Source organism: Notothenia rossii (genome assembly GCF_949606895.1).
Source record: "Notothenia rossii genome assembly, chromosome: 4".
Classification (NCBI taxonomy): domain Eukaryota; kingdom Metazoa; phylum Chordata; class Actinopteri; order Perciformes; family Nototheniidae; genus Notothenia; species Notothenia rossii.
In genome coordinates this window covers 3,335,553-3,356,709 of record NC_136902.1, presented here as the reverse complement: position 1 = coordinate 3,356,709, position 21,157 = coordinate 3,335,553, and the positions used below count along the sequence as shown (strand labels likewise).

General features: G+C 41.3%; 1 protein-coding gene across 2 annotated transcripts in view; it reads right to left on the bottom strand.

The window, feature by feature from the left end:
- The window catches only part of dnmt3ba (DNA (cytosine-5-)-methyltransferase 3 beta, duplicate a), a 38,179-nt gene extending 17,505 nt beyond the window's left edge, over positions 1-20,674 (bottom strand). For both annotated transcript variants that reach the window (XR_013807420.1, XM_079677232.1), the window contains exons 1-18: positions 20,517-20,674; positions 18,787-18,924; positions 18,501-18,646; positions 15,329-15,500; positions 13,178-14,497; positions 12,707-12,918; positions 11,405-11,533; positions 10,101-10,230; positions 9,452-9,505; positions 9,342-9,370; positions 8,700-8,849; positions 7,646-7,714; positions 7,359-7,508; positions 6,652-6,759; positions 4,682-4,811; positions 3,804-3,923; positions 3,640-3,684; positions 3,474-3,553 (exon numbers count right to left, since the gene is read on the bottom strand). Coding sequence is in view for 1 of the 2 variants with exons in the window: in XM_079677232.1 (XP_079533358.1) it covers positions 3,474-3,553; positions 3,640-3,684; positions 3,804-3,923; positions 4,682-4,811; positions 6,652-6,759; positions 7,359-7,508; positions 7,646-7,714; positions 8,700-8,849; positions 9,342-9,370; positions 9,452-9,505; positions 10,101-10,230; positions 11,405-11,533; positions 12,707-12,918; positions 13,178-14,497; positions 15,329-15,500; positions 18,501-18,646; positions 18,787-18,913 (3,171 nt within the window). In the remaining variant the exon portion in view is untranslated. The remainder of the gene's footprint in view (positions 1-3,473; positions 3,554-3,639; positions 3,685-3,803; positions 3,924-4,681; positions 4,812-6,651; positions 6,760-7,358; positions 7,509-7,645; positions 7,715-8,699; positions 8,850-9,341; positions 9,371-9,451; positions 9,506-10,100; positions 10,231-11,404; positions 11,534-12,706; positions 12,919-13,177; positions 14,498-15,328; positions 15,501-18,500; positions 18,647-18,786; positions 18,925-20,516) is intronic.
- Positions 20,675-21,157: the final 483 nt, after the last annotated feature.

The window sequence follows — 21,157 nt, the reverse complement described above, 5'->3', positions numbered from 1 at the left end:
AATGTTAAAAACAAGAGGTATGGGATGGAGGGAAGCAGACTAAATGTTAAAAACAAGTGGTATGGGATGGAGGGAAGCAGACTAAATGTTAAAAACAAGTGGTATGGGATGGAGGGAAGCAGACTAAATGTTAAAAACAAGAGGTATGGGATGGAGGGAAGCAGACTAAATGTTAAAAACAAGAGGTATGGGATGGAGGGAAGCAGACTAAATGTTAAAAACAAGAGGTATGGGATGGAGGGAAGCAGACTAAATGTTAAAAACAAGAGGTATAGGATGGAGGGAAGCAGACTAAATGTTAAAAACAAGAGGTATGGGATGGAGGGAAGCAGACTAAATGTTAAAAACAAGAGGTATGGGATGGAGGGAAGCAGACTAAATGTTAAAAACAAGAGGTATGGGATGGAGGGAAGCAGACTAAATGTTAAAAACAAGAGGTATGGGATGGAGGGGAGCAGACTAAATGTTAAAAACAAGTGGTATGGGATGGAGGGAAGCAGACTAAATGTTAAAAACAAGAGGTATGGGATGGAGGGAAGCAGACTAAATGTAAAAAACAAGAGGTATGGGATGGAGGGAAGCAGACTAAATGTTAAAAACAAGAGGTATGGGATGGAGGGAAGCAGACTAAATGTTAAAAACAAGAGGTATGGGATGGAGGGAAGCAGACTAAATGTTAAAAACAAGAGGTATGGGATGGAGGGAAGCAGACTAAATGTTAAAAACAAGTGGTATGGGATGGAGGGAAGCAGACTAAATGTTAAAAACAAGTGGTATGGGATGGAGGGAAGCAGACCAAATGTTAAAAACAAGAGGTATGGGATGGAGGGAAGCAGACTAAATGTTAAAAACAAGAGGTATGGGATGGAGGGAAGCAGACTAAATGTTAAAAACAAGAGGTATGGGATGGAGGGAAGCAGACTAAATGTTAAAAACAAGAGGTATGGGATGGAGGGAAGCAGACTAAATGTTAAAAACAAGAGGTATGGGATGGAGGGAAGCAGACTAAATGTTAAAAACAAGAGGTATGAGATGGAGGGGAGCAGACTAAATGTTAAAAACAAGAGGTATGGGATGGAGGGAAGCAGACTAAATGTTAAAAACAAGAGGTATGGGATGGAGGGGAGCAGACTAAATGTTAAAAACAAGAGGTATGGGATGGAGGGAAGCAGACTAAATGTTAAAAACAAGAGGTATGGGATGGAGGGAAGCAGACTAAATGTTAAAAACAAGAGGTATGGGATGGAGGGAAGCAGACTAAATGTTAAAAACAAGAGGTATGGGATGGAGGGAAGCAGACTAAATGTTAAAAACAAGAGGTATGGGATGGAGGGAAGCAGACTAAATGTTAAAAACAAGAGGTATGGGATGGAGGGGAGCAGACTAAATGTTAAAAACAAGAGGTATGGGATGGAGGGAAGCAGACTAAATGTTAAAAACAAGAGGTATGGGATGGAGGGAAGCAGACTAAATGTTAAAAACAAGAGGTATGGGATGGAGGGAAGCAGACTAAATGTTTAAAACAAGAGGTATGGGATGGAGGGAAGCAGACTAAATGTTAAAAACAAGAGGTATGGGATGGAGGGAAGCAGACTAAATGTTAAAAACAAGAGGTATGGGATGGAGGGAAGCAGACTAAATGTTAAAAACAAGAGGTATGGGATGGAGGGGAGCAGACTAAATGTTAAAAACAAGAGGTATGGGATGGAGGGGAGCAGACCAAATGTTAAAAACAAGAGGTATGGGATGGAGGGGAGCAGACTAAATGTTAAAAACAAGAGGTATGAGATGGAGGGAAGCAGACTAAATGTTAAAAACAAGAGGTATGGGATGGAGGGAAGCAGACTAAATGTTAAAAACAAGAGGTATGGGATGGAGGGAAGCAGACTAAATGTTAAAAACAAGAGGTATGGGATGGAGGGAAGCAGACTAAATGTTAAAAACAAGAGGTATGGGATGGAGGGAAGCAGACTAAATGTTAAAAACAAGTGGTATGGGATGGAGGGGAGCAGACTAAATGTTAAAAACAAGAGGTATGGGATGGAGGGAAGCAGACTAAATGTTAAAAACAAGAGGTATGGGATGGAGGGAAGCAGACTAAATGTTAAAAACAAGAGGTATGGGATGGAGGGGAGCAGACTAAATGTTAAAAACAAGAGGTATGGGATGGAGGGGAGCAGACTAAATGTTAAAAACAAGAGGTATGGGATGGAGGGAAGCAGACTAAATGTTAAAAACAAGAGGTATGGGATGGAGGGGAGCAGACCAAATGTTAAAAACAAGAGGTATGGGATGGAGGGAAGCAGACTAAATGTTAAAAACAAGTGGTATGGGATGGAGGGGAGCAGACTAAATGTTAAAAACAAGAGGTATGGGATGGAGGGGAGCAGACTAAATGTTAAAAACAAGAGGTATGGGATGGAGGGGAGCAGACTAAATGTTAAAAACAAGAGGTATGAGATGGAGGGAAGCAGACTAAATGTTAAAAACAAGAGGTATGGGATGGAGGGGAGCAGACTAAATGTTAAAAACAAGAGGTATGGGATGGAGGGAAGCAGACTAAATGTTAAAAACAAGAGGTATGGGATGGAGGGAAGCAGACTAAATGTTAAAAACAAGAGGTATGGGATGGAGGGAAGCAGACTAAATGTTAAAAACAAGAGGTATGGGATGGAGGGAAGCAGACTAAATGTTAAAAACAAGAGGTATGGGATGGAGGGGAGCAGACCAAATGTTAAAAACAAGAGGTATGGGATGGAGGGAAGCAGACTAAATGTTAAAAACAAGTGGTATGGGATGGAGGGGAGCAGACTAAATGTTAAAAACAAGAGGTATGGGATGGAGGGGAGCAGACTAAATGTTAAAAACAAGAGGTATGGGATGGAGGGGAGCAGACTAAATGTTAAAAACAAGAGGTATGAGATGGAGGGAAGCAGACTAAATGTTAAAAACAAGAGGTATGGGATGGAGGGGAGCAGACTAAATGTTAAAAACAAGAGGTATGGGATGGAGGGAAGCAGACTAAATGTTAAAAACAAGAGGTATGGGATGGAGGGAAGCAGACTAAATGTTAAAAACAAGAGGTATGGGATGGAGGGAAGCAGACTAAATGTTAAAAACAAGAGGTATGGGATGGAGGGAAGCAGACTAAATGTTAAAAACAAGAGGTATGGGATGGAGGGAAGCAGACTAAATGTTAAAAACAAGAGGTATGGGATGGAGGGGAGCAGACTAAATGTTAAAAACAAGAGGTATGGGATGGAGGGAAGCAGACTAAATGTTAAAAACAAGAGGTATGGGATGGAGGGAAGCAGACTAAATGTTAAAAACAAGAGGTATGGGATGGAGGGAAGCAGACTAAATGTTAAAAACAAGAGGTATGGGATGGAGGGAAGCAGACTAAATGTTAAAAACAAGTGGTATGGGATGGAGGGAAGCAGACTAAATGTAAAAAAGAGACGTCATTAAATCACCTTGCATCTGAGACAGAGACCACCCTGGAACAACGGGTGCTGCACCTGAAGCTCAGTGGATCCACAGGACAGACAGAAATCTGAAATCACAAACCATCAAGTTCAAGTGAAGGATTGTTCTTTTATATCAAATCACACGTCTTCCACACACTCACACACAACTGACCTTCAATCGTTTTCCCCTTCTCTTTGACCTTTTCTCTGATCAACTCTGTAGAAAAGTAGAAAAACAAATGAAACATAAGGAATCAAAAAGATGTGACTGAATCTAGTGAGAAACGTTTACTCTTGAAGACGTGCTTTTTGGACTAAATGTGGTATATTGTGTACCTCGGTTGTAGATGATGGCGGGTGTGACTGCCTTGTTTTTAAAGACATATTTCCTTTTTGGTGGAGGCTGGTAGTCGGACGGGGCCGAGTCAGAAGTTTCCTGAAGAGCGGCGGCAGAATCTTGAAGAAGCAGGAAAAGACGAAATAAAGAGAAAATCAAGAAAAAGCTGGATATATTTCACCACTTCCTGTTCCCTCGTCTCAGAGCCAATGGGAACTCTCCATAGGGTTTTGGAAACTAGCTGAAATAAGGTCTGTGGTTGAGACACATTGAAGAGACGGATCACGTTTTGTTCTAGGACATGAAATCCATCAGCAGTGACCCCACTGGTGATTTCTGAAGAGTGGACGTGTCTGAGAAACGATGGTTGTTACCAAGTGGCTGAATAGGACTACAGAAGTTGTTGAGGCCGTTGTACGTCATTACGCCGAACACGTAAACACTCCTCTAAGTTAGTTTCTGTTCTGCTTGAAAGCAAGTCCCTGCCTCCTGCAGACTGTTCAAACAAACACTTCAACTCGTACCATTTAGAATCTGTGTGTTTGAACATGGATCTGAAGTTAGCGTGACGTTGAAGTCGTGCTGCTGGACTCGGCTGTAGTTCCTTTATAGCATAACGTTAGCATTTAGCTTCTGGCCATTAGATTTATGACTCGAACATTATAAAAGTAGGGTAGACATGTGGAGACTATCCGGCTGAACAGAACGTGCATTTATCAAACAGGTTCGTTTCCACAGATCTTATTTTCAGCTATTTTCCTAAATCCTATGGAGAAATCCTGTTGCTTTTGTCGAACCCATGAGCAGTTTAATTCCGGGCCGGCCTACAAAAATACGTCATCCCTGCATCCCTAAATGTTGATAACAGCGCTCATACCAGGAGGCAGGAGTCCCTCAGGGCCGGAGGGCAGGAAACCCTCAGAGGCCCAGTCCAGCATCAGCTTCAGCTCCTTCTCTTTGGTTCCTCCTTTTCCAGAGAAAGACTTCCCACAGCGCTCACCAGCCAGCTGCACAACACAAACATTATCTGAGTCAACACAACATTATCTGAGTCAACACAACATTATCTGAGTCAACACAACATTATCTGAGTCAACACAACATTATCTGAGTCAACACAACATTATCTGAGTCAACACAACACAGGTAGGTCGATTCAAACGGGAGAATAGTCAGAAAAAGCAGAAGGTATTGGTTACAGGTTAAGTAACAGACAAGAGTTACCAAGGGGAAGCGTACAAAGTAGTCATGACAATTGGTTAAACATATCTGATTTAGTCGATTGCAAGCCCTCAGACACTACAGGTGAATAGGGTAATTTTTTTAACTTAAAGATATCAGCGAGGCATTTCTCCAGTTAATTACTTATATTAAGGCAATTGTTTTTTGTATTACAAGTTTTCTGAATGTTTGAATATGCAAATGAGCCATGCACTCATTAAATATGCGCATATTTTAATACATTTCAGGAACACAAATCTGAACATTGGATGAAGCCAGGTTCGAAATTCTTGTTTCATTTTGTAGTCATATTAGAAGCTAAAGTTTTTACTGAAGGGATTTTGGATATTTCTTATTATCACTCCATAAATCAAAAATACTGTCAACAGCCCTAAAATATCAATTTTCGCCATTTTTTAGGTATAAAATGTTATATAATTCCAGCTATGAATGATATATGAACAAACCCTTCTGTAAAAACCTTCAGAATATTGATAGGAACATAACTGGAAGGTTTGGTGTATGTAAGTGCAACTGAAGTGGACATTTTGCTTACTTTTGATGAACCTGGGAGAAATCTACAGACGCAAATAGACAGACTAGTCAAATAAACACCTAAATGTGTATTTTGTAGGTTTTCCTTCGTAAAAGGCCAGAAAGAAAACATGTTATGGAATCAAAATAGCACAACATCTCGAAATTGACCAGTGCATGAAACACAATGTTTTTGCCTGCCGTGTCTCGCCTTAAAAAAACAGCCGCAGTAAAAAGAGAACATTTACAGATATCAAAATCAATCTTGAGGAACAGGATGTGAGAGAAACAGATCATTCGACCGACTGTAAAGATTACAGCGACAGATAGTGCTGTGTACCTGGACTCACATTCAGGTTCAGGTCCGGACTCAAGTCCAGAGGTTCAGGTTCAGGTCCGGACTTGTGTCAAGTTGTGTGAGTAACTAAAGTGAACTTATTGTGAGCTAATTATCAATTGAAAATAAACTCATAATCAACTCAAATTCAAACTCGTCAGGTTTATTGTGCCCCCTTCCAACTTGTGTCTACACCATGTCTTTTCTAGAACTCTACATGTGTTACTAACTACACAACACAACTACATACAGAGTGATGTACATACAAGACTCAATATGCAAGAGTACAAGTCTCTGTGTTCTTGTTCAAGAACAACAGCATATTGACATTGTCTGGGTGAAGTGTTGCTCTTTCGGCAGACACTATATCACCATACATACAAAGGAGTTAGCTTAGCTACACTACCATATATGGCAACCAGTATCCCACGCTGTCAGTGTCCACTATGTCGAAGCCAGCTTCCCTTGACGTCACACAGATCTCGCGAGCAGTTGCGATATTTTGCGAGACTTCGTGAGCTCAGTAATGGCCGCCATATCAGAAGCCAAAACAATGTTTTTCGTCTTTTCTCAGCGCAAATTTCTCGATCTATGGAAGGTTTTAGATGGTTTAGAACACAAAGGAGAATATACGTAAGTACCGGTTCCCGACGTTCCGGTTTTAACCGGACTTGAACCGAAGCTTTTTACAAGTCCAGTACCGGTTCGGCGTACCGGTACGCAGCACTAGCGACAGATATCATGTGGGGTCTTACCTCGATGATCTGGTAAATGGCTTCCTTGTAGACGGGCAGGCTGGCGTAGGAGTTTTTGCAGAAGCACTTATTGAAGGCACTGAAGACCATGAGACCCTCCGTGTAGCTCTGCAACAGGAAGCAAAGATGATTTAAAAACGCAATTCAACACATGTGGAGTTTTCTTCACAAAGTGTTCAATCAATCAAATGTAACACCGTGAGACATAGATAAGAGAGGACTTTATTTATCCCGAAGGAAATTGTGTTCCCAGAGTTACAAAGATACAATAAACACAGTATGGACATATTTTGTATGGACATGCTTTTATTTTGAAGGAGAGTTAGCGCAGTTGACAGGAAGTTGTTGTTGCTATGGAAACAACATAACGGAGATTAATGGAGAAAAAGTAATATCTACATATAAAGATGGAGAAAGTAAACTATAACGTTTATGGTTAAGTGTTAGCACCCCCCGAAGAGGCGCAAGCTCTTACGTTGATATTGGAGATTTCAACAAAAAAAAAAAAACGAATATCCGAATAACGAAATTGAAACCCGGCGAATAGTGCTCCAACGAACGAATATTCGGATATTCGGGTACAGCCCTACTACTTTCAACAGAGTATTTTAAACACGAGTATCTGCACTTCTACTTCAGTGAAGGATGTGTGTACTTCTGCCATCTCTGCTCATAGGTTTAAAAACCAAGAAAAGCGTTCTCCTTACCTCTGAGAACATCCCGTCTCCGAACCACTCGACCCTCCTCATCCCGGGAGGAGAGGTTTTACTTTTCCAGGGGGTCACCATCCCGGGCCACCAGGAGAAACCCTTCACCTTCCCCCAGATCAACTCCCCACGCAGGAACCCCTTCCCATCCTGCAGGGACACAGTGACACAGTTAGTGTTGGGAAAGGGTAACATGATAACAAAGGTATCCCAACTGTAGCTCAAGCAAGGGAACAGTTTTCCTTCTAAATGTAATTTAAAAGACGTGATTCTGTTTGATTCTTTACCGTGTAGACGTGTTTCCGGCGATTTCTTGGAGTGGGTTTACTGATCGGAGATGATTCTTCTGTCTGAGACTTTAAAACATTAAAATAAGTGTCAAACATTTCAGTCTAACATTTTTAAAAAGTAGTTTAGGTGAGGAGGTTCTGCGTACTTACAAAAAAAAGCCATAACTGATGTTAGTTAGTTAGAAAATGCACCACAAATCATTGTGTTTGATATTACACTTCAGGTGCCATGGAAGAGAGAATTAGTTAAAAACAAGAGAGCCCTTTTTTCTTCAGATGTATCGATTCACTCTGATCAACTAATCAAGCTGGAAAAATCCAATAAAAACTAAACAATAGGATCTATTTCCTGTGGTTTTAAGTTAAATGATCTAAATAGATGTTTAAATGTTGGGGTTGGCATAGTGATGACAAGGTCCCTGTTGTGTTTTAGACTACAGATATACTGCTTGTGTAGGTGTTACGAATAATTCAGTATTCTGACATCTGGAGAGGTTTTTTTTTTTTTAGTTCAGCGACTTTCTGAAAAAAAATAGGATTTTCAGAGAATTCTTGAAAAATAAGGTGAGAATTTCCGAAAAAGTGAGCATTTTGGGATTTTTTGAAAAAAGTCAGATTTTTTTCGTTTTTAAGTAAAAAGTCAGAATTCTGAGATTTCAGAAAAAAACTAAACAGTTGAATCTATTTCCCTGTAGTTTTAATTTAAATGATCTAAATAGATTTTTAAATGTTGGAGTTATCTTTTTACTTCAGAAATCATAAAGTGGTGTAAACACTATGTGGAGATTATCCAGCTAAACAAAACATGTCTGAATCATAAATGTGTGTTTGCCACAGAGATTATTTCTTCAATAAATCAAATCCCATGGAGAAATCCCATGGGCTCAAGGGAGAACAGAAAAACATCATAACTGCAGGGCTCTATTACGCTATCAGATATGTGTTGTGCAAGGAGCTCACTAATATTTGTCTTTTAGCTAGTTATTTTCAGAGGTCAGATACATCAGTCATGGCCCAAGGGTATTCTGGTAGTATACTTGAGTACACCTACCCCCTCTTCCTGGGACTCCAGACCTGTTCTGCTGTCTTGATCAACAGGTTGGGGGGCGGACCAGGAGCTAACACCCGCCTGAAACACTGCGCGGGCCTGAGGTTTCTGCCGCAAGCTGCTCTCCCAGCCAAAACTTCCCCTAGTGGGCATCTGAGAGACAACACACTCCCATTACACACTCAAATATCACCACAACACACCGTCATAAAGGGAAAACCTCATCAGGCAAGTGGTTATGATGGCCGTATCGATGAAAATAATGAGGTTAGTATGGGAAAAGTATGTCAGTAGATGAGAATTGAAACAACAAATATGATGCAGGAGAAGCAATACTTTTTCTGAGTAGTTCTGGTCTTTGTTTACTCGTTGAGTGTGAAGCTGAGAAAAGCATATTGATTGTAGGTTTTTAAAAAAGTATAGAAGAAATTGAACATGTTCTGAGATTAATGTGATAAAGTGTAATACATTTAGAAATGTACACGAAAAATAACTTGAAGATTGTCTTAGATTAAAGTGGTAAATAAACTTTACAACATTTACGAGCAACAAACCAGAGAATTCTGAGATTAAAGTGTTAAATGTACGGGAAAGCAATGTACTGAAAGCTGACAGTTTTCATGTTCAAATAATAACAGTTATTACCTCTTTGCAATCGTCTCCGTTCTCATCGTCTGTTGAAGAAAATATGAAGTAAGTTTGAACGTTGAAATCTTCAGAAATATGATGGGCATCCTGAAGCTGATGCTACGTACCGTTTATCTTTGTGAGGCGGACTTCACAATGCTTTACTTTGAGACCATTCATTGCTAGAGAAAGAGAGGAGTGTGATTAACATGTGGGCCGTTTGGGATTTGTTGTCAGACTCGAAAAAAATAATGTTTTAATTTTGAGATTTTTCATGGAAAGTAAAAATTCAGTGATTTTCAGGAAAAAGTCGTAATTTTGAGATTTCAGGGAAAAGTTAGAATTTCAAGTTTTTCCGAAAAAAATTCTGAATTCTAAAATGTTAAGGGAAAAATAATTTTGAGATTTTCCCCCAAAAAATGAGATTTCTTAGATTTCTCAAGAAAAAGATTTTCCAAAGTGAGAATTTTCTTGGAAAAAGTGAGAATTTTGCAAAATTCCCCAAAAATTGTAATTTGGAGATTTTCAGAAAAAACATTATAATTCTGAGATTTTATGAAAAAAGTGAGAATTCCGAGATTTTATGGGGAAAAATAGATTTTCCGAGATTTTCCGGAAAAATATATAATTCTGAGAATTTCAGAAATTCTTTTAGCATTTCCAGATCTCAAACACTTTTGCACAACATATAAATCAAATGAATAATTACTATACCAGCGTGGTACAGTTATCAAATTAGATGCGTATTTATTATCTGGATTATATGATTCCTCTCACCTTCAGAGTGGATTTGGGGGTCCTTGCAGTGGTTGTTATCAGAGAGAAATCCGTCGGACGTGAGCTCAGAATCACTTTCTGTTAAAGCTTCACTCTCAGAGAACAGCGTGGCCTCTTCAGCGCCCAGAGCCTGAGACACAGCAAGGGCACAAGGGCACAAGATTAACACAAAATAAACACAATCACAACATGGGCTGTTTACACAACGTCATCAAAAATAAGCTTTGAGAAAAAGTTGAGAATTTTGCGATTGTTTGATAAAAGTCAGAATTCTGAGATTATATTAAAAAAAAAAAAAATGAGATTTTCCCTTAAAAAAAAATTGAGAATTCTTGAGATTTTCAGAAAAAGGGATAATTTAGATTTTCTTTAAAAAGGGAGAATTTAGAGATTTTTGGATAATAGAGAATTTAGAGATTTTTGGATAATAGAGAATTTAGAGATTTTTTGATAAAAGTCAGACTTCTGAGATTTTTGATAAAAGTCAAAAATCTGGGTTTGTTGATAAAAATCTGAGATTTTCCTGAAAAAAAGTGACAAAATTTTGCAAGTCTTTGATAAAAGTCAGAATCTGGAGATTTTCCTGAAAAAAATGAGAATCCTCAGATTTTTTGATAAAAGTGATAATTTTGCGATTTTTTGATAAAAGTGAGAGTTTTTAGATATTCAGGAAAAGGTGAGAATTTTTAGATTTTCAGAAATAAGGTGATAGCTTTGAGAATTACCGATTTTTTCATAGAGTTGAATTCGTTTTTTGTTATTGTTGCTCTATCGATGTAATGTAATGTCACGGTCCTAATGTTGTCATGTTTGTAGTTTTGTAAGTCTTGTTATGGATGTTGTTTTGCTGTTCTGTCTCCCTGTCTCATGTTTTCCTCCTTGTTTCTTGTCTGGTCCTTCTCTCTGTGTGTTCCTCCCTGTCCTTAATTTCCCTGGTGTGTCTGATTGTCTGATTGTGTTCACCTGTTGCCCTTGTGTTTCTCCCTCCTTTACCCAGCTGTTTCTTGTTCCTTGATTACCCCTCCCTGTATTTAGTCTTGTCTCTTCCTGTTGGTTCATTGTTTGTTTGTCCTCCCTTCACGTCTCATGTTTTTCACGGTCAGTTTTTGTGTTATTTGATTCATGCCATGCTTTTATCAGCTTTGCAATAAAGCTCGCTTTTTGTTAAACACAATGAATAAGCATGCAAAAAAGAACAGAGAAAGCAGCATCAACCAAATGTTAACATCCGAATGCCATGCTAAGAGTACAGTGTTGAAGTTTTCAGTACAACATGTTTGGACACGGCTCCTCTGTTCACTGACCTGGGTAAAAACCTGCTGAGCCTCCAGGGGCGGACAGGGCAGAGCCAGCAGGGTCAGAACCAGCTTCCTGAACCCTGATCTGGGCCTAGTGTCCTTCAGTACGCTGGCCCAGTGCTCCTCCAGAGGAACCTAAGATAAGGAGGTAAGAAGTACTTTTTATGAGGAACTGTTTGCAGCAGCAGCATACAGTCGAAATTAAAAGTACAATATCTCAATAGAAATAAAATAGCATTACGAAAAAAAGTAGAAAATATACATGTTGAATTACACATTTTTATTTGTATTTACTTGCACTATTTGATTTGATTTATTTTGAATGTGTAAAACAACATTAAAAAAATAACATGAGAATTATTATACAATACAAAACTTATCAGTGTCAAATAAAACAAAAATATTACAGATTCTAAATGATATATAAACAGATGATCTACTTAATTACACATCCGAGAAGGAGTGGGAAGAAGTTTACACTTATTTAATCCCACCCTTTTCCCCCAAAACTAAATTACTAACATATATATCTTTTTGTTTCTTAAAGGTAGGGTAGGTAAGAATGTAGAAACCAGCTTGAGTGCGCTAGAATTTGAAAATACGCAGCTGAAAATAATCTGCCTCTTCCTTCAGACTTCCTCACAGAGCCCCTCCTCCAATACACACGAACGCACACATGACCAATGAGGGCACGAGATAAGTTTGTGCACAGATGGAAGGCTGACAGGCAGGTAGGCCATCCAGTTACTTTAGCCGGGCCGGCTCAGATGATTGGTCGTGCTTTTTACAGTGCCACGGCTTCCACATATGATATTTATTTATGTATTTTTTGTCAAAGCATTTAATTTATTCATTGCTATCGGGATGTTAAGAGCATTCCATGGAATATAACAAAAAGTGTTTCTGAAGTGAATTACCTACCCCACCTTTAAAAGAAATACATTTGTTATTGAAAAACAAAAAAAACAAATAAACAAATGTTGTGTTGTACTGTTGGAGGAGCCTGTGACCTCAGATGTTCACTGATATATCCACACTGTAGCCATGCACACATGACAATTTGCACTATGCACATCCTCTTTTTCATACATGTCCTGCCTACTTGAAGTGAAAAGTTATTTAAAGTTTTTTTTGTAAATTATTGAGTGTTCTTGCATTTTAATGTGTGAGTTTGTTTATACCTCGGGACTGTGGGAAACAGTATTTAGATCTTTCTGTGTGTACAAACATATTATGAGATTGTCAATAAAGTTGACTTTGACAATAAAAGCCTTGAACCTTGAATGATATATACATAAGCATGTGTACCTCTGCAGAGTTCTCCTCTTCCTCAGCCTTCTGGTACTCCAGGAATTCAGCGATGAGTTTCTCCACCTCCTCCTCGGAGCTGCAGATTCCCAGCAAAGTCCCGAGTTCCCCGACTGATTTCCCCGTCACTTCCTGTCTGCTCCGAGGGTTCAGCAGCTGAGAGATGCTCCGGAGAGTCTCCTCACCGAGAGGAAGCTTCTCTGCAATGCAACCTGCAGGCAAACACAACAGGAACATTTACAATGTATAATAAGACACGCCTCTACATAGTCTGTTTTTAAAACCCGCCTCTTCACCTTAGCGTTCGACACCTTTTAGCTTTGAAATTGTATATTGATTTTACTATCTGGCTGTTGTGGTTTTACAATGGCCGTTTTAACATGTTAAGTGCCCGAAAAGCGCTCCGTAAAAAAATAATATTATTATTACTTTTTGGCGATCTGCAATAAGATCAAATCATCTGATCCGTACCTGTGAGTGCGGCGTAGAAAGACAGCGCCTCCTCCTCGAACAGAGCCTCTGACTCCTTCAGGAAGTCTTCCACTGCTTCCCCTCCCAGATTGACCTCAGAACCAGACAGATGGGAACTCTTGTCTTTCAGGATTTGGGCGTCTCGTTCCTGGAGGAAGCGATCAGCAGCCTCAGGGCGGAGGAAGTATGAGGTGTAGGTGCTCAGCAGTTTACTGGCCTCCTGCAGGATGAGCAGCATGTCGGCTCGGTCCACTTCCTCCTCCGTCTGCAGGCGGCTCTGGAAACTGTGCAGAGGTTTTAGAGCGTGCTGCAGGAACAGGAACGTGGCTCTGACTTTGGGATCCTGCAGCTGGGAGCAGACGGACTTGGCTTTCTCATCTTCGCCGTCACAAGACTTAAAGTACGCGATGAGATCCGTCCATACTTCCAATATGTTAGTGACTAACAGGCAGAACTTAAGGCAGCCGGAGTTGAGATCAAGCGGATCGTCCGAGCCGAAAACAGCCGTGAGGTCATCGTTCTTCGTAGAGCAGGAGGAGTGGTGGGTGTGCATGTCTACCATGAACTCTTGGACCTGATTGGAGAGCCCCTTGATCCCGGCGTGGCAGGAAGCATCAGCGATGGCGTACAGCCCTCCTATAGCGACTATATTGGGGTTGAGTTCCCTGAGTTGTGTGCAGATCTGCTCGGAATCCGCGCCATCGTCATCCGAATAAAGAGCCACGAGATTATCCGTGTGCAACCTGAACTTCTTCACCGTCTCCACCACCGCCGCGGCTGTTTTTTTCTCTCCGCCGCTGACCTCTGACTGAAGAGCATCCAGAAATTGTAAGCAATGACCGGAGGCGTCGACGTCAAAAAACCCAACGAGGACCACGGACACGGTGTCGTCTTTTCCCAGCGGCTCCCCTCCGAAGACGTACAGGCAGTAAGGCGTGTGCTGGCAGGCGGAGGTGATATCTTTGGGATACTGAGACCCCAAACGACAGCGAGCAAAGAGTCGAGCCTTGTGTTCAGACTTAGCCGGGCCGGTGTAGCAGTGCTTGTTGATGAAGCTAACGGCGGCGTCGCTACACTGCAGCGTTTCGGACAGCTGGCTCTGCCTCAAGGTCCTCTGGTAGATTTGAGTCCTCTTCTTGTGTTTGTTAGTGTCCGCATGTCGCCGGAGTTCAACAGGGCCTCTCTGTAGCGTCTTCAGGCTGCGGTTGCAGGAGCGGCAGTAGGTGTAGTTATCTCCGAGGGGACTCTGGTCGGCCCAGTCGTAAATATACATCCACTTTTCATTGAAAAGGAAATTACCGGATGAGCTCTGGGAATCCTCTGACAAAGCGAGAGAGAAACATTTTGGTTAATGTGAAAACCAGAATGTGCTGCGTCATTTTATAATTAGTACATTTCAATGGCATGTATCTGACTCTACGGACAACAAGAACAGTGCCGACATATTCACTTCACTTGGTCACTAAAACCCTTTATGAACACAGAGTTAGAAGTACACTACATTAATACAGTTTTGTACATTTAACGTTTTTAGACTGGAAGTGTAAATATGCACATTGACATTGAATTTGATCTCGTTGCACGGTCATCGCTACGACCTCTGCTTTTACCTCTTATTTATTTATTTGTGTCTATTTGTTACTGCAGTGAGAGTTGCCAAATAAATGTCGTTGTAGTTTGTATGATGACAATAAAGATATATTCTATTCTATTCTATTTAAACAAGCAGAGCATTGTGAGTGCTGCTGCATCAATTAAACTCTTAAAGGTAGGGTAGGTAAGAATGGAGAAACCAGCTCGAGTGCGCTAGAATTAGAAAGCACACAACCGGACAAAATGTGCCCCTTCCTTCAGACTTCCTTACAGAGCCCCTCCTCCAACACACACGAACATGACCAATGAGGGCACGAGATATCAAGGCCGTCCAGTTGATTGGTCGTGCTTTTTACAGCGCCACGGCTTCCACAGATGATATTTTTTTATGTATTTATTGTCAAAGCATTTCATGTATTCATTGCTATCGGGAAGTTAAGAGCATTCCATGGAATATAACAAGTGTTTCTGAAGTGAATGACCTACCCCACCTTTAAGTGCTTCTTTATTTTTCAAGCGAAACAGGTGGGTAACACAGTGAGAGAAAGTATAAGTTACCTATAGGCAGGTTAGTGGTTGCGACAGTGGGGCTGATGTTCTTTCCCCCCCGAGCTCTCACAGGGTCGTACCCGTGCCTTGTCTGATTGGCCAGGTAGAGAGCTTTGAACCACTTTATGAACTCGAAGTTGATTTGAGAGTCCCCTCGTATGAGCTCCACGATTGGAATTGTCTAAACCAAGACAAAAAGACAACATTTAGGAATTAAAACAACTTCCAGATTGCACATCAAGGGTGTAGTTTAACATTGCAGGTAGCAATCGTAGCAGAGAGTTATGGCGCATTTCCACTGCAGGGCCTCGCACGGCTTAGTACGGTATAGCTAGGCCTTGGTAGGCCAGGCTCACTTTATGCTGCGTTTCCATTACAGTTTAGTAGCTGGGGCAGTAACTATGTAACGCAGTGTAGTGCATGACATTAAGGATTTTGGGAGATGGCCCTGTGGGCCATCTAAGCTCATTTACAGATGGCCCTGAGCCCAATAGAGATTGCCCTGAAAAATGCGCGTGGACGAAATGACGCACGAAGGGTTTGGGGGGCCTCCCCCTAAAATATTTAGATTTGTGCAGGTCTTAGATGCTGTCTGGTGCATTTTATAAACTAAATTATAAGATGAACCACCACAATATTACAATTTCAATTGTATTCTTCATTTCACTTGTTTGTGTTTGCTCGCTTCCATGCCCTGCATAGCTATAATAAATACATAGAGAAACTAAACGAGTTGTTGGTCAAGACACTTTCCATCAGATGAAGGCAAATGCCTTCCCAGATGTAAAAAAGTAGAAAACATTACATGCAGCTATAACTGCCAAAACAAACATTATTTACGCTATTATGGCCCCTGTTAAAAATGTTTGTAATGTTATCTACTGTACGTTGGTCGAAGGAATGCCTCCTCATCCAGAAGCTGACCGAGCAGACCCGAGCAGCCGAGTGCATCCGCGAAGCACACACAATGGCGACGTCAAAGTTCCCGTTAGCAAGCAAATCTAAATCTCTTCGGTCAAAATAATTTCCCTTTAGCGCAATACCGCTTCAGTTGCGCCACTTATGTGACAGACAAGAAGAGTATGTGACAGACAAGAGTAGTCAATTCTAATGTGTAACACTTAATGTGGAGAAAGAGATGTCCTGTATGGGTTGATTGTGCGTTGATCTGTTGCTAATGCCTCGGGGTTCCGGTGGGCATGTAAACAAATGCATAATGCTGCGCTTTGTGGCATCACCCAGTTGCATAGCGACACTTATTGTTTAGGTCAGGGTGTCTTTTAATAAGCAGGTAGTCATATCATTAGCTAGAACAAGCTGGATCTGATCGATATGGACATAAACGCGAGTGAAGTCTAATCTGACGGGAGAGAGAGATCAGCTGCTGCTGACGAGTCGACACGCAGCTCTGCATGATCACATGCAGCGGTGAGCGGAACAAAACACACACTTCAGGTTAGAATATCACACTTAGCTATTTTAATTACCTCTCAAACTACCTAAACTAGTTAGAGATATGTTTAGTTTTACTGTCGGGTCACTCATTACTGGATCCGCGAGCTGCATGATACTGGTATAATAGATTGCCCGATCGGGCAACCAGCAGGTGAGGCTTCATGGCCCGAGCTAAATACTAGATGGCCCCGGGCCATCGGGCAGTCCTTAATGTCGAGCCCTGCAGTGTAGGGGGAGCCGTGACGTCATCTTCAATGAGAACCACAAAACCAACATCAGCCGTTAGCTGTTAGCCCTCAGAGCTCACAGCTCCTCATATCTGTTCAGAAACTAGACAGAAGTGAAACAAGTACAAACCACAGCCTGTCTGTGTCCTGGAGAATACAGTCGCTGGTTTATTTATGTCTGTAGGCCGTTGTTGTGAGTGTGGACGGTCGGAGCATATACTGCGTTAGCTTAGCCGATCTCCATTCAGAAAACACGCATTTAAAAAGGTTTTTCGCCTGCCGTCTTTCTGCAGACTTGTCAAAGCATTAATTCATACTTTAAAATAAATTAAACAGCACTTGGGGAGTCCTCTGCACATTTGAAGGGGAAAAAAATATTATTAAAATGGGCCACTTTGAAATAAATAAAACATATAGCTGCATCCTAAAAAGAGTTAAAGGTAGGGTAGGTAAGAATGGAGAAACCAGCTCGAGTGCGCTAGAATTTGAAAATACACAACCGGAAAAAATCTGCCTCTTCCTTCAGACTTTCTTACAGAGCCCCTCCTCCAACACACACGAACGCGCACATGACCAATGAGAGCACGAGATAAGTTTGTGCACAGATGGAAGGCTGACAGGCAGGTAGGCCATCCAGTTACTTTAGCCGGGCCGGCTCAGATGCCGTGCTTTTTACAGCGCTACGGTTTCCACAGATTAATTTGTTTATGTATTTATTGTCAAAGCATTTAATATATTCATTGCTATCAGGACGTTAAGAGCATTCCATGGAATATAACAAAAAGTGTTTTCTGAAATAAATTATTGAATTATGACCAAAGATTGTCAGCTGTCTTCCTCTCCCGTGTTGTTCCTCGATACGTAAAGGCTGCAGCACCTTTGACAACTTCTCTCTACATATCAAACATACCGGTAAACCAGCATTGTTTGCTGTGAAAGCATATAACTCTCTCCACGCAGAATTAAATCCTGTGTTCCTCCGGTACTTTTCTTTGATTTATCCATAGTTCGCTCATCGAGCCGGGGGTCAGGTTATTCAGGAAAAGGCGCTCGCGCGGGACCGTAGCAGGATGTGACGCATATTTTAGTTGACCTAATTAAAACCGTTTTGTTTTTTATTGATGTGTCACAGTATCACCTCAAAATACAAGATACAAAACATTTTCAACCATGCAACAAAATATAAATAGTCCTACAAATACTTTTATTTTATTTCCTTCTTATTTTTGTCTAAGCTCAAGGGAGCCAGAGGGGGGGGCTTAAAGGGCCGCATGCGGCCCGTGGGCCGCGGGTTGCCGACCCCTGACTTAACCAATAAAAAACACTCATGGACCCCCGCCCACAGGGGGTCGCCAGTCCCTGGAACTGTTATTTTGGGGGTCGCGGGCTGAAAAGTTTGGGAAACCCGGAGCTAGATTGTAGGTCCAAAGGAATGAAATCTACCAATCAGCACGTCTCAAGAAACTGTAATGTGTCTCTACTAATAAGAGATAGCATACCTTAGTGATGCTGCTCTTGTCGAAAGCCTTGCAGAGGAGACCGAAGTTGTGCATACAGTCGTCGTCACTTTGCACATCAAACTTCACCTGGGTCATGTCCACAGAGCCGGGAACGACCACGTCCATCATCTGACAGTGGCACGCACCTGCAGGATAAACACAGACGGGTTAGAAAGAGGTGTCGGTAGAACTGGTGTTTTTTCATCGCAGTGAGGATATAACGCTGTGCTTTGGGTAACCCCAAAGGAAGATTTACGCATAATATCTGCTCAGACTGATGAGTTACCTGAACCCATCTGCCGCACATCTTTGAATTGGGTCTTCAGCAGGTTGTTTATCCAGACCACCAGATAGTGACGGCTGCTTTTATCTTTGCTGTTGGACTCCGGAGTCACAAGCACGGGACTCGTCATCTCGCAGCTCTCTGAGGAAAAAATAAAGCTTAGATTAACGATTGAACATGCTCATGACTTTGATAGTGAGGTATAATTGAAATCACAAAATGTTGTGCATTGGCTGTGGGTCAGCAGGCAGGAGTGTTGGCGGTTATATTCCAATGACTGTTATTAAATCCCAGTTTGGTTTAACCTGTAACCAGTTCCTGCGACTAATATCACCTTTACCATCCATTGTGAGACTTTTTACATTAATAGTCTTCTTTTTGGCCGTTCATATCATGGATTTGTTGGTAAATAATTGTTTTGGATTGCATTTACATGTTTACTGAAGCCAAGATTGCAAACATGCCAAGATTGTGGATGCATGAAGTGATAGAAGAGAGAAACATGTGTGTATTTAATTGATAAACTCAAACCGTTGTTTACCATTTGTGTTATTATCTGTAATACTGCATAGTAATAATTTATGGAGATGGAAAAGGTAGCTTTACCTCAATGCAGAACATGTAGTTATATAAAACGTAAAATATGTCCATATGAAATGTAGTAGAATAGAAGATTAAAGTAGCAGGACATGGAAATACTGAAGTGAAGCACCTCAAACTCAGATCTCTGTGCAACTATCTCATTCATATAACACCCACAGACAGGCATTGGTCTACAGTTGAGTCTTTCTGTGATTCAAACCAAACTACAAAAGGCCACCACCACATTGTTATTCATTCGTAAAACATGGCTGCCTGTCAGTATTACCAAAGCCAGTGTTTACCCCCCTCACCCCATGCCTGGCTGCCAGGGATATGGTGGGGGGTGAGACTGGGACAGTGGGTGGGTTATTCTAATCCCCTTTTGTCCGATTGTGAAGGACAAAGACTGGGTGCTTTCTGTCAAATATCTAATTTCAGTAGTTTGGTTGTATGTATCTTGTTTCCTCGCTATGTGTGTTCATTAAAACAGCGATCTGGGTGTTAAGAGAGCCACGCTGCTGCTGTTTCTCCTCCCCTTCCTCCTCAATGTATAGAAAATGAAATCTCGCGTTGTCTATTTTTTGCCGCGAACATCCCCCAGTGAAATCAACTTTCGCTAACAAGGAAACAGGACCTTTAACATAAGATCCTGCTACTTTTCGTGCAGAAATAACGAGCAAATGCAATATACCGGAAGGTTTACAGTAACTGCCATACCGGCATGTTAGTTTCAATAATCCCGGTTTGTCTACAACAGATCACATTGCATGCACGGTGCAGGGGCTGAAGCCTGTCTTTATAATATTTACGTTGGAAGCAAGAAGCCGAAAGTCACACAATCAAACAGCCGTGTAAGATAATGTAATAACAGCTGATTGCATATGCACTAGAAATCAACGAACTAAAAGTCAATTGCCGTCATTATTAGGAAGACAAATGATCCAATCCTCTTTTGTATCGCCAATGAGCTGCTCTTTGTTTTTTTTACCCTACAAAAAGCCGGATTTACAACAACACAGGACAATAAATGCTGTAACAACACAATCATGCGCTCGTAACCCGTGCAAAAACTGCGTTAGGAGGAGAGAGCCTCGGTTTAATATATGGTTTAGTTGTGTGCATGCATAGCAGATATATCGATGGTTACTCACCTCGCCGTTTCCCCTGTATAAACGGTAGAAACAGATGCTGAACATTAGGTTCCTCCCGAAGCACATTTTCCTTGTGACGTCCTCTCTAGCCGGGAATGATCCATTGGACGACCGAGGCAGGAGGCTGTCCCGTAGAGACCCGCTAGCTAACGTCCCCGTGCGGGAGTACGAAACTCCCACCCCCAACCCGCCCCCAACAAGAACACAGCCTGCTTAATAATTAATCACATGTATCTTAATGCTAGCTTAACAAGAAATAAATATCGCCGAGGTCCAGTTACTCCCCTAACAATGATGCCGATTAATAATGAACTAGTCCATACTTTGCTAGTTTACGGTCATCTCTAACCGATTGTAAGGACTGACAAACGTGCTAACGAGCTAGCTGTTAGAGTACTTTAAAGTTCGCAGCTTCCAATACAAACTAACATCGCCTAACATGTTGAATATTACACCTCTTGACGAATAGCATTTCAATTAATTATATCATGGTGATCAGCACAATAGTTTAGTTCTACCTTCATTTCTGTTAGTACGGGAGAGAAGTCTTTATAGCAACACAAAGGCGATGTTATAATCGGAGGGGCTTAGGTTTCGGTCTTACTGGCGAATTAACCGTGTATATGTCGCCAGTTGAAATA